This window comes from Ambystoma mexicanum, chromosome 2q (genome assembly GCF_040938575.1).
Source record: "Ambystoma mexicanum isolate Mex_15411 chromosome 2q, UKY_AmexF1_1, whole genome shotgun sequence".
Taxonomy (NCBI): domain Eukaryota; kingdom Metazoa; phylum Chordata; class Amphibia; order Caudata; family Ambystomatidae; genus Ambystoma; species Ambystoma mexicanum.
In genome coordinates this window covers 592,079,115-592,094,441 of record NC_090924.1, presented here as the reverse complement: position 1 = coordinate 592,094,441, position 15,327 = coordinate 592,079,115, and the positions used below count along the sequence as shown (strand labels likewise).

The window sequence follows — 15,327 nt, the reverse complement described above, 5'->3', positions numbered from 1 at the left end:
ATGGCGTTGGATGGGTGCCTGTCTGGCGCAGCGGCAATCTTGTTGAGCTGCCTGCCACATGCCTGCAACATGTTCCCTGGCCCGCTGGGCCCTGCCTCCTCCAAGACTCTTGCGTGTGGATCACGAGGCCTACCCTGCTCCTCGGTCCTAGGTCCGGTAGGTGGGACACCCTCGACCAGGGCGTCGGTAGAGCTGCATTTTGGTGCCCCCCCTTGGATGTTTTCCCAGTACTAGGGCTTAGCCCCTCAGCCATAGTGCCGGTACAAGAGCGGAGCCCCTCGGTTGAAGACTCGGTAAAAACCTTCCAGTCCCTCAACACTGTCACCGGGAGGATCCCTCGGCCAGGAAGCTGGTAGCTGCAGCAGCCTTGGTGCACGTGCTGGTAGAAGGACCTGACCGGTCCCTTCCCGCACGAGAGAGTCCCTTGGAAGGCGTCTCCTTTGCGGAAAATATCAGCCCTACCTTGGGCTTGTTTCGATGCTTCACAAAGTTCTTGAGGTCCTCTGCAGGCGACTTCTGGAAGAGCTCCCTCCACCTGGCCCGTCTGTTCTTCAGCGCTTTCGAGGACAGCGAGCCACACGCTGTACAAGCTTGCTAACCATGGTCTGGGCCAAGGCAACAGAGGCAGACGGCGTGGGGGTCTGAAGTTGGGAAGAGCCTTTTGCAGGATGGGCACCACATGCGCCGGGGAGGGGTGCGACACCCGAGGACCGAGTACCTGAATGATAAAAAGACAAAGAAGTATCCGCACATGGAATTACAAGACTGAAGCCAAACCCAGGAGCGCTCGTGAATTTGGCCCGTTCCCATCGACGCGGCAGAGGGGACTGAGGTGTGGCTCCAGAGGGCGCAGTCTGGGCAGTGCATGTTCCCTGGGCAGCACCCCGCGAGACTCTAAATTTAAAGGGGAGGGTGGTTTTTAAAGGTGAAAAAGGTTTGTCTCCTGTCCCTTGGAATGGATGCCCATGCAGTATGGAGGAAAGGGGACATGACGTAAGGGTACCAGAAGGAAACGACTGGGAAGCATGCATCCAAAGGCGAACAAGAACCTTAAGGAATATGACTAACTTAATCTCCCCTAACCAGGGGGTGGGGGAAGGACTCCCAACAACCAATGTCCACATAGGAAACTTAGGGAGGGAAGGACCCCTTAATGGGACAGACAGTGAGTGACCAGAACCCTCTATCCCAATCGTAGTCAACCCAGGTAGGAGACACGCCAGCATCAGCCACTAGACTAGATGAAAACTGCCACTCCTCAACGTGCCCGCCAACGAACCGGTCAAACTACAATACCAAACACACGATAATGATAGATGTTACGCACAGAACCACAAAGACAAAGGAGGTAAGAAAAACCTGTTAACCGTACTCTAAAACCTAAACTTTCTCCATAGCATACACTACCCAAACAGAAACTCACACAACCACATCTCTGCACAGCAATACATACGTACTTCACCACACTACAACAGACTAAACACATAACCCCTCGCAACAGCAATAGGAAGTCGCACTGACCTGAAAACCGCACTTCAACTCAGTGAACGGTGCAAAACGAACTGAAGCTGCCAACATGAAATCACAACTATCACTTTCCTATTCCCACAACACCCTACCAACCCTCCGCATTCACCACCTTTTTTCACACCCTCCTTTTCAGATCCACCGGAGCGCCTTGGAACCGCTGCGGTGGTGACAGTGCACGATACAAAATACCTTTAACATTAACATTGGACCGTGCAAGCATAAAAACATCAATCCATTCCCAGCTGTGAAAATATACTTGTCCACCTGAGAATCAGCCTTCAAGCAAATTTACACTTCCTACTAATGTATATCCACCTCCATCTTTCAACCCCACTTTTGCTGAGAAAAGTGCAGACTGGTCAACCTTGTAAAGGTACACATGCATTTAATTGTATGAAGAGACTTCACCAAATGGTTCGATGAATGAACTAACATCAACTAGATCACTTTACTCCAACATGACCTATGTACTTAAAGAAATGGTAAAAAGAAGCCACACTTTCAGCTGGGCAAACCCTCGGTGCAATTTTCTGCAAGGAATCACCAACCCATCCACCTACTGTGTGGTAGCTAAACTCTAGGTTTTGTGATCAACACACACACACACACACTTTTACCCTCCTGCCAAACAAGAAAAATAAAAAAAAACAACCAAAAGGGGAGCATGTAAAAACACAAGTCTGTCACATTTATGGAAAGCACCAAACCCAACCGAACAATTCCAAAATAGACACCGAGGAGGAGAAACAAACTGCACAATCGTTCCCCTGAAAGATGTAACCATAAAAACAAGTGGCCAAATGGTTCTCAAGAGAACGTCATATTCTCAAGCAATTCAACGGAAAAATGGAAAATACAACAAGGAAAATCAAAGACAAAGCAGCATACCAAAACATCAGATTCAACACTACAACTGCCACAAAAGCATTGAGAATCCAATATACAGAACACTGACTGGCAATACACTCCCAGGAAGGTGTAGAGCGCATCAATGAAATGAAAAATCCAACTCCTGCACCACCACCCAATGTCATGCCACTCACCTGGAGTCCGGAGCGCGCATGGCGATCCCAGCACGCCCAGTCTTGGCGGATTTATCTCCGCTTCCATGTTTCCGACCGCATGGGCTTCCGCATGCACGGGCAACCGTGTTTCGCCCTTCGCACATGCGCAGTCCATAGGGCACTCGGGACAACGCAGGCTTGCTGTCCAAGCCTCGCTCTGGGTACGCCAGCACCCGGGGACAGCATGGCTTGCGTTCCAAGCCTCCCTGGTTGCCCTTTATTAAGGGCCAGACTACCTAAACAAAACACTTCTCAACGCGGTTTGTTTTTGGATCGTGTCCTCACCGGATTTGCTCCTCTGAGCAGTCTCCTGCCTCCTCCTTGGCCATGACATGGTTCTTGCTCCTTGCTCCCTGGCTCCCCCTTTTTGTGGCTGATCCCAGGCCTTGGGCTCAGCCTGTCCGTTCCGGATTTCCAGTTCCTTCCGGAAGGTTCCCTTCATCCCGGTCTCTCCCCTGGGTACGGATCTTCACTCCAGCCAAGACTTGCCTTCCCCATCAGTGCTTGCACTGTCCTGACGTCACGTAAATCAGGGAAGTGCGCATCCGTGGCGTTCGGAGCCGGTTCACCTCCGATCTGGTGGTCACACAGGTGGGTGTTGGGCCGGTTTCTCGATCATCAGCAGCTTTTCGGACAGCCCGAATACCTCACCGTAACCATCGACTGTAAATTCAGGTACCCTGCGCCCCCGAGACAAAGAAAGCAACACCAAAATACATTCTCAAGAAATATTCAACCACCCCATCCATGCTGAAAACAAAGTAGACAGTCCAACAAACCAGAGAGATGGCATGGACAGAGACGATCAAGCCCAAGAAGACCTCATGCCCACTCAAATCTCTCAAACACTTAACTTCAAACCCATTGCTGATCCACAATTTGCCAAACTAAGAAAAGTTACCAAAAACAACTAAGCAGAGTTGCTAACAAAGCCCTAGCCCACAGCCATGTACAAAGACACCCCAAGCAAGAAACGCCTAGGTAACCTACCTGGAACATATGATTGGCAATAGGTTTACCACAAGACCTACAAGGCTGCCTATATCAAAATGCTTCTCAAAAACACTAGAAAGTCCAGCCAACCCCACAAGGCACCATCAAATCCTTACCATCTCTGTCTGAATTCATGCAGAGCTACGTATACAAAACATATTGGAACAAGTCCAAGCAAGTGTCAGACCCATGAGAGAAACCAAAGCAGCGCGCCTAATCACATAGGATGGACTAAAAACCAACATCGCCTCAGTAGCACCTGTAAAGACTTCAGAATACTGCCACAAGAGTGCTACTGAGACTCGTCTTGAGAGACAACATCACACAAGCACTACAGATGGTCCCACCCATTTCTATAGCGTTACACAGTTTGACAATGTGAGCCTCACATCTTTAATAAAATAACTGAAAGAAGGAGCACTAGCTGACAGTATGAGGATTTCTTACAGACCGAAGAAAAAAACCCTGGCAACCCGCCTATGAATAGAATACATGCAACATTGACAGAGTACTGCAAGCATCAAATCTATAACCACTGCTTTTTAACAGATACAGCACTACGTTTGAGACTATTCAAGAGTGCCTCACTGCTACAACTAGGCAGATACAGAAATCTTTAAAATTCACAAACGATAGACTACATTAGAAGATGGCTTGCTCAAGTGATTTCATTGATCCCAGAAACAAGAAAGAAACAAAAAAACATTTTGCGCCCTGTAAAAACCTCACCCAACAATCATATGGCCTAAAGGGATGGGCACTTAACAGGAGACATCAGAAGCAGTCAAGAACGTAGGAATTCTGATCTGCAGCCAAAGGTAAGCTCCATATCAAGGAGTGTTTTTTTCATCACCAGTGCTTGATCAGATGTAAAACGCCCTTTCCCCCACCTCACACAGGACCCTTGCAGTCCTATCACTGGTTCTATCAAGAATATACCATTTCGAATGCATATACCTGATCATCCCAGGAGACCTAATGAAGAAGCTGGAAAGAATTCCGAACACATACACCTGTACGCTACTGAAACTCTGCTTGAGAGACCACATCACACAAGCACTATAGCATTTCTACCCTGGCTACAAGTCAGGAAAACAATACACTTCAAAGTCCCAAAGTGCTCTGCATTACCCACCATGCCCATCAGGCCCCTGGAGCTAAATTTACCCCCAGGGAAAATGGCCCTATAAAGCCTGAAGAGGCCACTTTTCTACAAAATCGCAGCCAAACTTTGGAGCTCACTTCCAAAGGGAATTTGCTTGATGCAGGTTTACTTGTAAGATGCACACAAATCTTGGCTATTCAGTAAACTAACAAAGCAATTCCGCCCTGCGCCTTTCCCCAACCACGTCTGGCCAACTCCTAACAAGAGCTGCCAAAACCAAGCCAGTTCTGAGACCTACAGTCCTGGACTAATGCCAATAATGTTTATTCCAAGAGCCAATCCTCACCAAAGAATCGCCCTCTGACTAAACCTTGTGCAACGTTCTCAAACCTGGACCGTAGCCAGAGACCCCAGGGTACTTCAACTGCCGAAAACCCCAACAGTCATCCCTGGGGCACACCTTATGCCATGCATCTCCAGCAGACTGAGTCTTGAGGGGACGCCCTCACTGCAGCCTAACTATATAGATCTCAGCACCCATGTCCTGATCACATGGTGGCACTAGAGGGATCCACTAAACCTTTCCCAAGGTTTCAAACACAAAATCAGCACTGTGGTGATAAGGGCACTGCATGGAGATACTCCTAAGGGGCCCACTGCACCGGGAGGAGTCCCTAATACCATGCCCAAGATAATGTCAGCAGTAGAATACCTGCCCTCAGAAGGGGTATACAGCAGTTTCTAGCTTGGGTCCAAAGGGAACTGAGCAAGATCCTACTATTTGATGCTTGACCATGAAGGTCTGCTATAGGGTGGTGTCATTGATGCCAGTCCTGTGGTGCTTTCTATCGAGGGAGAGTAGCCTGTGGTACCAGCTGTGATCAGCCACCCAAGGTGTTCTTAATAGCACTAGAACATCGGCCACACAGATGGGGGTATTGTAACATTTTACTATTGTAGGCTCACAGGGATACCTATACCAAGTTCTGTTATTTGCACAAGGTGGTTTTTCTTATGCATGGGGACAATGGGGATGGCTGCACTATGGCTTCTGCTACCGGGGCGAGGGGGTGCTATCCAAGAAAGATATCAGCCAGAGTTGTGTATGCTCTAGAGGGGTCCATTGTGATACCCACACATTTGTGTTCTGTGCCCGGAGGGGGTACTTGTGATAGAGTGCCTGGAGACTGTCCCTGGGTGGTAGCGGTGCGTGGTATAAATCAATATAACTTGATCACACAGAGTGGACCAGGATTTTTAGGGTACATTATTAATCTGCTCAAATTCTTAACCACTCCCCACCATACATTGCCCCCATCTACTGTGGGATGTCTTAACCCACTGGTCCAAGCCCTGCAACATCACTGTGCATTGTTGGCAGCCGAAACCTCAGAAATGGCTGCTGCAAAGCATGCTGCTTGCTAGAAAATACCAGAAAGTGCGCAGTGAAAAGCTAAAAAATAGGCCGCCATCCACTTTTGCCTATGTCAGTGGTAACACAGGAGATCACTGCCAAAGCCCATCATTTGGCTACCCACAGAGCAAAATCATTGCAAAAGAAACCAAGCTGTTTAAAAAAATCCGTTTTTATTTGGTGTCAAATTTGCAAAAATCATGGCTCACAAACCACCCAAAAAGATCCAACCTCCTTGTTGGGTGGTCAACATCATTCTACTGCAAGAATCTACATAAATATAAGGTCCACAGAAGTATGTGTTATCTGAACAAAGCCCACTTTTGAGGATTGCTCGCTAGAAGAAATCTGTCAAAAATGGGTGTAATACCGTTACTCACCTCCATCAGAAGCCGGCGATTTAAAACCATTTTGTGTAAAGTTGTACATTGAGCTCAAACTATGCCAAAGAAAGACTTGCTATCAGAAGCCTAAGAGGTGGAGACAATTCAAAACTATATTCTGAAAAGACAAATTAAGAAATTGTTTGATGTATGTGTTCAAAATGTGAGTTATATTATAAGATAAGGCAAGTTTTAGACATTGGGTTTAGGAGTTAAAGTTTCCCACACTGTGCTTCAAACAAATTCCACACCTCCTCCCTGAACAAAGGAAACGTCTGCCTGTCCTTGGCTAAGAGATTGGCAGGCTGGTGTGAAAAGGAACTAGGAGAGGCACCCTGGCCTGTTGCTCTGGGTAAAGACAAAGGAGTCCTTGAGCTGAATAGAAATGCTAATTCGGGTGTGAATGACAACAAACTGCTGGCAGGAAGAAGGACATGTGACTCTCTGAGTCAGCCCAGCTCTGGAGGCGAACCAGACTGAAATGTGGATTTAACATTGGCGTAAATATAGGTTATAGAAAAATGCTTATAACAAATTGCACTGAACTGACAAAAATGGAAACAGATTGTAAAAATGAAAAATTCGCTCACAGTTTAAGACTAAGCTGGAATCCGTGCGATGTTCTGAGACTAAACCCCTAAAGTTTTTAATATTGTAGCTACTGTGTTTATGCTAGGAACATGAAAAATTACAGAAATGTGCCCAGATGGGATGTGCATACATATCTAAAAATTGGTGCAGAATTAATATTGAGAAACCCACCAAAAGTGCGAAAAAGTTGTCATTTCTGAACCAAAGCTCTTAGGAAGATGAGAGTTGAACAGAAATGTACCTTAGGCAATCTGTCGTGTAATTTATGTAGTGTTAACAAGTTGTGCAGATTGTAAATATGTTTTTTAATGAAAAATAAGATATACTGTACAGAGAAAAGGGGAGGGTTTTCCCTAAACCATAAACATGACACAGGATGACATGCTGCTCCTTTCTCCAATCAGGGGACAGGGAATCCTCTGACCTATGAGATCCTTAGAGGGTTGGGCATAGAGAATCAGCCTCCCCACCCACTTTGGAAATACATAAATAGGGACTGCTGAGGCAGACAAAAACACACTTTTCCACTCATCAACTGATTTCTTGGTGAAGCACCCTGCAGGAAGATCCAGGCTCCAGGAAGATCCAGACATAGATCCAGAAACCAGACTCCAGAACCAAGCTCTAGAACCTTGAAGCAGAGGCCTAAACCACAAGCTGAACCTTTTTGAGAGGCCTCAGAATCTTTTGCATCCTGATTCTAATCCCTAAACCTCCAAGGGGCATCCCAAAATCCAACAGCTTGGCTGAGCTTTTCTGCTTCTAGCTAAGAACCCTGTGCTAGAACCAAGATCCAGACCCAGAGAGCAGAGCTGTATCCAGAACCCGTCAGATCCAGTCCAAGAGGCCGCGCAGACCAGAGTGCCGTGCAGAGAGCAGAACCCAGTGCCTGATCCTGCCCGGTGGCGAGAGAATCCCTGCCAAACCCTTGACCAGGTCTTTGACGGGGCCCACTCCATTCCAAAGCCTAGGAGTGAGTACCTAGTCTAAAACTGTCCACAGTCATCTCTTAGTTTAAAGTAATCCTATTCCATCCATTCAACCTATCCAGAACTGCACTTTAGAATCTTGTGTCCATCCTGAATCCTTGTCATTATATTGTCTGCGATAATTGTAGCAACAATCATCTTTGCGCTGATATTTTTCTGAAGAGGGATAAGTGTTTCGACGGACAGGGATCAGAGCGGAGGCGCCGCTGTTCTTGTGGCTGCCCGTTGAATGTCTTGCTTCTTCATAGCTCCTTAGTATAAGCCTATCCTTGTTGGTAAATCTTTAAAGTGCAATCTGTCATTTTTGAAATCTTGATTCTGTTTCTGAAAGATCTTGACTAAAATCACGAACTTTTGAACCGCATGTCCTAGAACCGAAATTTAACTGTCATTTTGAAGCCAAGATCCTAAGCTTTCCAACTAACCTAAAACCACATTCCTTATAGTTTTTCCGCAATCGCTTTTCCCACACGCGGAAAAATTCCTGCGAACTGCAATTTGATTCAATTTCACCACATGTCAAAATAGCAGTTTGTTTTCAACTGCTGAATTTCGTTTTCAATCTGATAATCATTCATAATCATTGTTAGTGTTGACCTGAACCAATCCAAAATAACTCACTAGTGCTGAATCCCATTTAGCGAATTAAAGTCATTTTTAGCATTTTTCACATTCATTGCAATCACATTCATAAGCATATTGACCTGTTTTTAAAAGCATTCCTCCTTTGCTGGGGCGAATCGGGATTGAACTGCATTATTGACTGTTATTCCTAAAACCTGTGTGCCCTCTTCCACCTCTTCATATTGCATACTGGGGGGAGTGAGTAACAGGGGGAAAGAGTGATCATATTATCGGTTGATTGAAGTCATACCAAGTCTTACTTCTGTGTTGCATTCTTTCCTATCCTTGCATTTCCTTGAACCATACATAGTATTCTCTGCTACGTTATTCTTCCTATTTCTACTCCTAACTGATTAAAGAGATTGTTGATATTGTAATATTACCCATTGCTGATCCCGGTTCATATTTATAAGTGTGCTGTTCAGATATGATTCTATTCATAAAAGTGTGATATATATATATATATATATTGTTCAATTCTTCAAATAAACCTTTTAATTTGCAAAACAAACCTACTTCTTGGCTCAGTGAGGTCGGGGAGATTCAAAGAGGGGCATTCTATATATAAGGGTTCATCATCCAGATTTAAAGAACTTTGACATAAAAATATATAAATTAGGCCTTCCATTGGGCATCCCATACTAGGCATTGACTTAGTTGGAGTGCTGGATTGAAGTCACTTGCACTACTAAACCACTCACACAGCAACGGAGCACCGCCATACACACTAAAATTCTGAGATTTTACACCTCTCCGACCAGCTTGCATAACAGTCCAAGTGCAAGCATTTCTTGCACTAAAGGCAAACAAGGTTCTTTACTGGAAAGATATACATTAAGTGCCTTTTAACAGCTAGGCTGCATCTGAAGTTCATGCATCAACAGTAAAGCAATCCATTTCCCCCATGTCCACACTAACCTAGGGCAACCCGCTTCCTTGCAGATTCCATAGCGCCAAGAGACCATTCAAATGGCAGCTTTCTAAGTATAAGAGCAAACACAAAAGTGAGTCCTGGCAGTTAAGATGTATATGCTTGCAATATGGACATGTTTCTTTTGGACTCCGCGTTTATATCTCAACATTTGCAGAGTTCCACTATTCAGATGGTGGAACCGCCACTCACCGATTGTGTATTCATTTGATGTTTTGCGTTTCACTGCTCATCGTCAACAGAGTGCCTGGCATATTATATTGCGTTTGGGTATGCATCTTGCGCGCGTTTTGGATAAACTGTACTTTAATTCCAGGAGTCAAGTAAATGCACGTTGGCAGCGTTTCTGTCATCTGTAGTCCAGGCTTACATAGATTATAAAAGTAATGTCTGTGCATATTGGTTAATGCGTGTTGTCCGGGCTTATTAGCTAAATTTGTATCCGACCACACCGCAGATACGTATTCAATGCGTACTGTCAATGTTGGGCTCATGCTTGCTTTTGTGCTCCCTTTATTCCATGTGCAGTGCCTCTACATACTTTTATTCCAGGATTCCACCTTCATAATGTGGTCCGTACTATTAGATGTGTATAATGGGTGCCAACATTTGCTATGCACGTTTTTTTGGCTGCTGATGGTGTAGTTTGTGTGGCCATTCTTCTTCATGTTGCAATTACTCTGACACACCTCACATGTACATATTTTCAACAAAAATATGGAAATAAAATGTGCCAAAAATCTACGCATCGAGAGATGAGTCATGAAAGCGTTATTTCCAGATCTTTTAAAAACGCGAACTAAAATATGTACATTCAACAATCCTTTTTTTGTATGTTAATGTTCAAGAAACCATCACATTTGTTAGGAGTGCTCCAAAGTTGTCGAACTTTCAGCAACGACGTCAAAAGTAACAGGATATTAGATTCTCATTTCCCCATGTCCATTGTCATGCTACCTTAACTATACCTCCACTACTGCAGCAGTACCAAGAGAAGCCTTCAAGCCTACATAACTTGCTGGCATGGGAAGCACTTGTATAGGTACAGAATATTTGCATTGCTCATATAGTTCAGCAAATATCGAACCAAAACATCAATGTTTGCTTGAGATTTGTGATTCGCTCTCATCTCTATGAGGTTTGGGGAATAACACATTTTCTTATAAACATCATTCCAGAAACTCGGTGCAACGCAGGAGAACTGTCCTGTACATTTTGCAGCTCATTCTAGGACTGTCAGGGCATTGGCATGATGGGAGCACTGCGACTTTAGGGGGATAGTGTGCGACTAACTTGGAGAAATGTAGTGGCACCTCCACCTTTCAGACATTTGTATCTGAGGTCCCTGACCTCCAAGGTGGCCTTGGAGGGCACTGGGATTAAGTGCAACTGATGTGGGAGGATACTGCCTGGCGTTTTGAAAGCTAAGCCCGCAGGCTGAACTTTGAAACTTTTGCAACCCAGCATTGTAAGACGTCAATGCTGTGTTGCTGATCAACATTGTTTTCTTAAAAAATGGAAGGCAAGATGCATTTAAGTTTTAACTGGAAGTAAAATGATTTCACCACTGCACCGACATGGGCATTGAGGCAAGGTCGGCATCACACACATGCCTAGGTTTCCAACTTTGGTTTCAGTGGAAATGGTCCAAGATAGTGGGGGTCGGGCAGTAGAGCCTATTTTTTCCATCATGTGTTTTGGTCCTCAGGTGAGGATCCCTTCTTTTGGCCTGATGAGCTTGTGCTATTCTGTTCCATACATCATTTCAATGGCTTTTTTTCTGGTGTTCTGCTGGGACAGTACGTCACCCACCTAGGACAGAAGTTGGAAGTGGTGGAAGCATAAACAGTCCATGACAAGTTTATGTAGATGTTGAAAATAAGGTTGCTATTGCAACCTTGAAGGACACCAGAGGTCAATAGTCCGGCAGTCTTCTGCTGCAGCCATGGTTGGGGCGGAGAGGACAATGGCCATGGAGTGAAGCCATTCCAGGAGGTTGGCTGAACAGAAGAGAGTTAAGTGACAGTGAACTATGTATTAGTGGTAGATCTATGCACTATATGCTAGCTCAAACAGTACACTTTTCCCAAAGTGATGTGGGCTTCGCTCTGCACGCACTAATGCAGCTTCGACGTAGTTCAGTCTTCACTGCCGCCCGCTCAACCCCCAAACCTCCTGTGGTTCAACCACCAACAGTTATTTACGGTTCAGATAAATTGAGAGTGAAAAACTGAACAGGAGGAGTTTAGGCATAGGTGAACATATTTATGAAATGTTTAACAATGTGTCAATTAAAAAGGTTCAGAAATGATTAACTTATTCTGAAGTGCTCTTTTACTTAATATTTATTAAGTACTTTTCAAGTGAACGGAACTTATCCCTCATGAACAGCATCAATGTTTATACCTGAAACTTCTGGCATGCTCAGACTTCACCTCAGCACATTTTACATTTTGTAGCGCACGCCATGATGCAAAGCTTAAAATACCTCCCATTGCTGCCACCCTCACCTGGTGGACAGAACCAGGCCCCTGTTTTATAGATCCATCATTAGACTCCTATACATCACACCTGAAAACGCTGCACTAGAACCTGAAATACATGTTTGTTTTTGCTCATGAGTGGCGGGGGCTTCACCTAGTATGCCGCAAAGGTGGTGGTGTGCAGAGTGAACAGCCACAGGAAAGCATAGGATTTCATAACGTTCCGATTGAGCCATTACCCATGGAACCATCAACAGCCAGGCCGTATAATACCTACGGTCACTCGTCTCATCATAAAGGGACACAAACATCACTATGGCACAACGGTTAAGACACATGTAACACTAATTTGAGTGAACGAAAACAAGTTAAAAACTATGAAATATGGACTTGTGTGCAAACTCAAAACTATTTCAGAATTAAAACAGAGAAAAGGTTCGTGCAAAAGTGTCATAAAAGGGCCTTGAGGCGACCTTGGGGAACAGACATGTTTAGATTTTGATGGATGCCGATTGAAACTAACAGAAAGCCCGTGTCGGGAGGCTAAATCATATTACGCTGCGGCATCTCGATAATGGCATAAGAAGCGGCGTGGTAAATGGCAGGGGAGTGAGCCGAGCTCACGCCGTTAGGCCTGGCTTTGAATGCTGGACCCAAAGAGGAGTTTTGCTTGTGTCAGATAGATTGTGATCGGGTCCTGTTCGAAATGTATCAACCAAAGTATTGCTAAGAGGTGATTTGTACTTAATGGGGAATAATAGAATGACGGCTGCTGTCCAAAGCATTTGTGCTGCAACGCCAACGTGAGAAACGGCGTTGCTGCAGCCAACCGAAAAAGACATCCTTTCTATTCGACATCCGTATTCAACCCATTATACAGAATCCGTTTTGAAACTTTTTGAGCAAATTAACTCTTGGTACACGCGATCAAGTTTGACATAAAAAAGCCATCCCAACACCACTTCTCCGAGCATAGACTCCCAGGTGACAGTGGGCACAGTTTCCCATGTGAGTTCAAAGTCTTGAAGGCGTTCAACCTACCAACGCCTTGAGATCATACCAATGGTACATAAGGCGCTATATAAATGCAAAATAACATAACATACCAGGGCATTCCTTTCTGTAACGGGTTGTGCCACAAACCAACAACTGACATCAATTTCCCAGTAGAGTGGGAATACTTACTGCCACAATCAAGAGTTCTCGCTATTCAGAACGTACGCGAGCTGATGCTCGCTATAGCTAGATTTCACAGACATACCGCATGTTTGAGCCAGTGATCCTTAAAAACTGGGCGCATCTTCTTGTGAACGACCACCTCCTGTAGATCCTCCAGGGACGGGTGCTGGCCGATCTCCTCTTCAAAGGGCAGCATGTATTCATCAATGGGACCTGTGTGATGCAAACAAGACCTGAAAATCCCATTTCAAATACATCCGCCTCAGCAACATTAATTAGACAGCCCTATGGCAGGGTGAGCCAGGCCAATGAACACATGGGAGAGTTCTGCTGTTGGGTCCTTTGGGACTCCCACTAATAGAAAGGGCGCTTTCTGTTAACACTGCCAGGAGGATGAGCCACTTGTAATTCAATAAATCTTTACATTGGAAAAGCTACAAAAAAAAGGTGCATAAAGATTCGATTATGGTGCAGTGTTTTATCCTTTGATACTCAAACTTGAAACATAACTATTCTCTGCTGCTGAATAGAAAATAAAGACGACTGGGCGGCGAAGGGGTAGGGGGAAGTTAAAGGGGGGAAGTTTCTAATACACTCATTTGGATACCCACGTCTGTTAGGATGCACCCATGAATGTCCAGCAATTTCTATGCAGATAGTTTGTACTTACTAATTTCAATAAGTGAAATGTAAACTACAATCTCAAAGTAATCCTACATAGGCTTCCATTTTGAACACCATCAGAAGAAAAAAAAACACATTCTGCAGGGCATATAAAACTGAAACACTATCATTTGAGCTCTTCTAGCAGTTTACAAATATAGCTGATATTTCAGCTTCCCACAATATTTCAGGTTATTTAGAGGGCATCTCTGAGCCCATTGTTCCTTCATCAGTGGGTCTTCAATTCAGTTTACTATTTCCACGTGGATAGCTCAAGGGTTAAGCTGTGTCCTCGGACATCCTAGAAGAGCCAACTCAGAACTTCATCCTTCCGAGGTTGATAAATCGAATATCACTAATTTAGATAACGGCTACTATACTAACCAGAAGCAATTCAGTATAAAATGCTATATACAAGCAGGTCTTAGTCACTCTTAGTGGGCATGTAGTATATGTCCTTGCCTCGTGACCCTTTCCTCGACTGGAGCTTGTATATAGCAATACATGCATTCAAAAGGGCGTGGGGCACTTCAGGGAAGCCGGAATACTGAGAAATGAACTCCCGAGTCTATGTAGGCTCAACCTTAGTTCCGGGTCCTCTTCTAAATCTGCAGCTTTGCACATGTTTTTTTATTAGGAGACCTAGTAGTGTACACCTTATGTTATCAAGTCAGGGAGCCCGGGTCACCCCGCTGTAGGTTTCACCAATTTCAGGTTTTCATCAACTACTCCTCTGTAGTAGTGTGACAAGTCTAGAAGTAGTAGGATGGGCTTCATGACTAAGAACCGACTGTCTCTGGGGCATTTTAAATGAGCATTTGAAACCATCCAAATGCTTTCAAGAACCAGGCCTAGTGCAGCCCTAGAAAGTGAAGTGGTTCAGAGGAAACCTGTTCATGCCCTCCAAGTTGTATACCATCTGCCTCGGCATTTTCACGCATTTCAGCGAGAACATGCTTCAGTGGCTTTCTGCCAATCCAGTCTGCATCATTCCTACTAAGCACATGTACATTACCTGGCAAACTGCCCAACTAAAAAAGCGCGACGCTTCATTACAAATTAAGGCATTCCTTTGTTTAAAAAAAGAAGCGCACACAGACTACGAGATTACTCTGAATTCCCACATTTCCAAATATTAAATTGCTCCAACATTACGCGATTCTCAATCTAATAAAAACACGCCTAAACAAGTTATCTGCTATGCTTGAAGTACTTTAATACAACAAAACGATCTATGCACAGCTAATCTTGCTTTGCTGAAAACCAGTATTTACTCCTACCCTAGGCCAACTTGCACCCTGTGCATCGCTCCTGCTCACGCATGGAGAATGCTGGGGTGGGATCAGAGAGCTAGCTGCATGTGCCAGCTGTTGGTGTG

At 44.8% G+C, this 15,327-nt stretch overlaps 1 protein-coding gene across 1 annotated transcript in view; it reads right to left on the bottom strand.

Moving 5' to 3' along the window:
• ACVR2B (activin A receptor type 2B) overlaps positions 1–15,327 on the bottom strand; it is a 565,434-nt gene that overhangs the window by 58,613 nt on the left and 491,494 nt on the right. Inside the window, exon 10 of the mRNA XM_069647733.1 lies at positions 13,369–13,499. Within this exon, the coding sequence (XP_069503834.1) occupies positions 13,369–13,499 (131 nt within the window). The remainder of the gene's footprint in view (positions 1–13,368; positions 13,500–15,327) is intronic.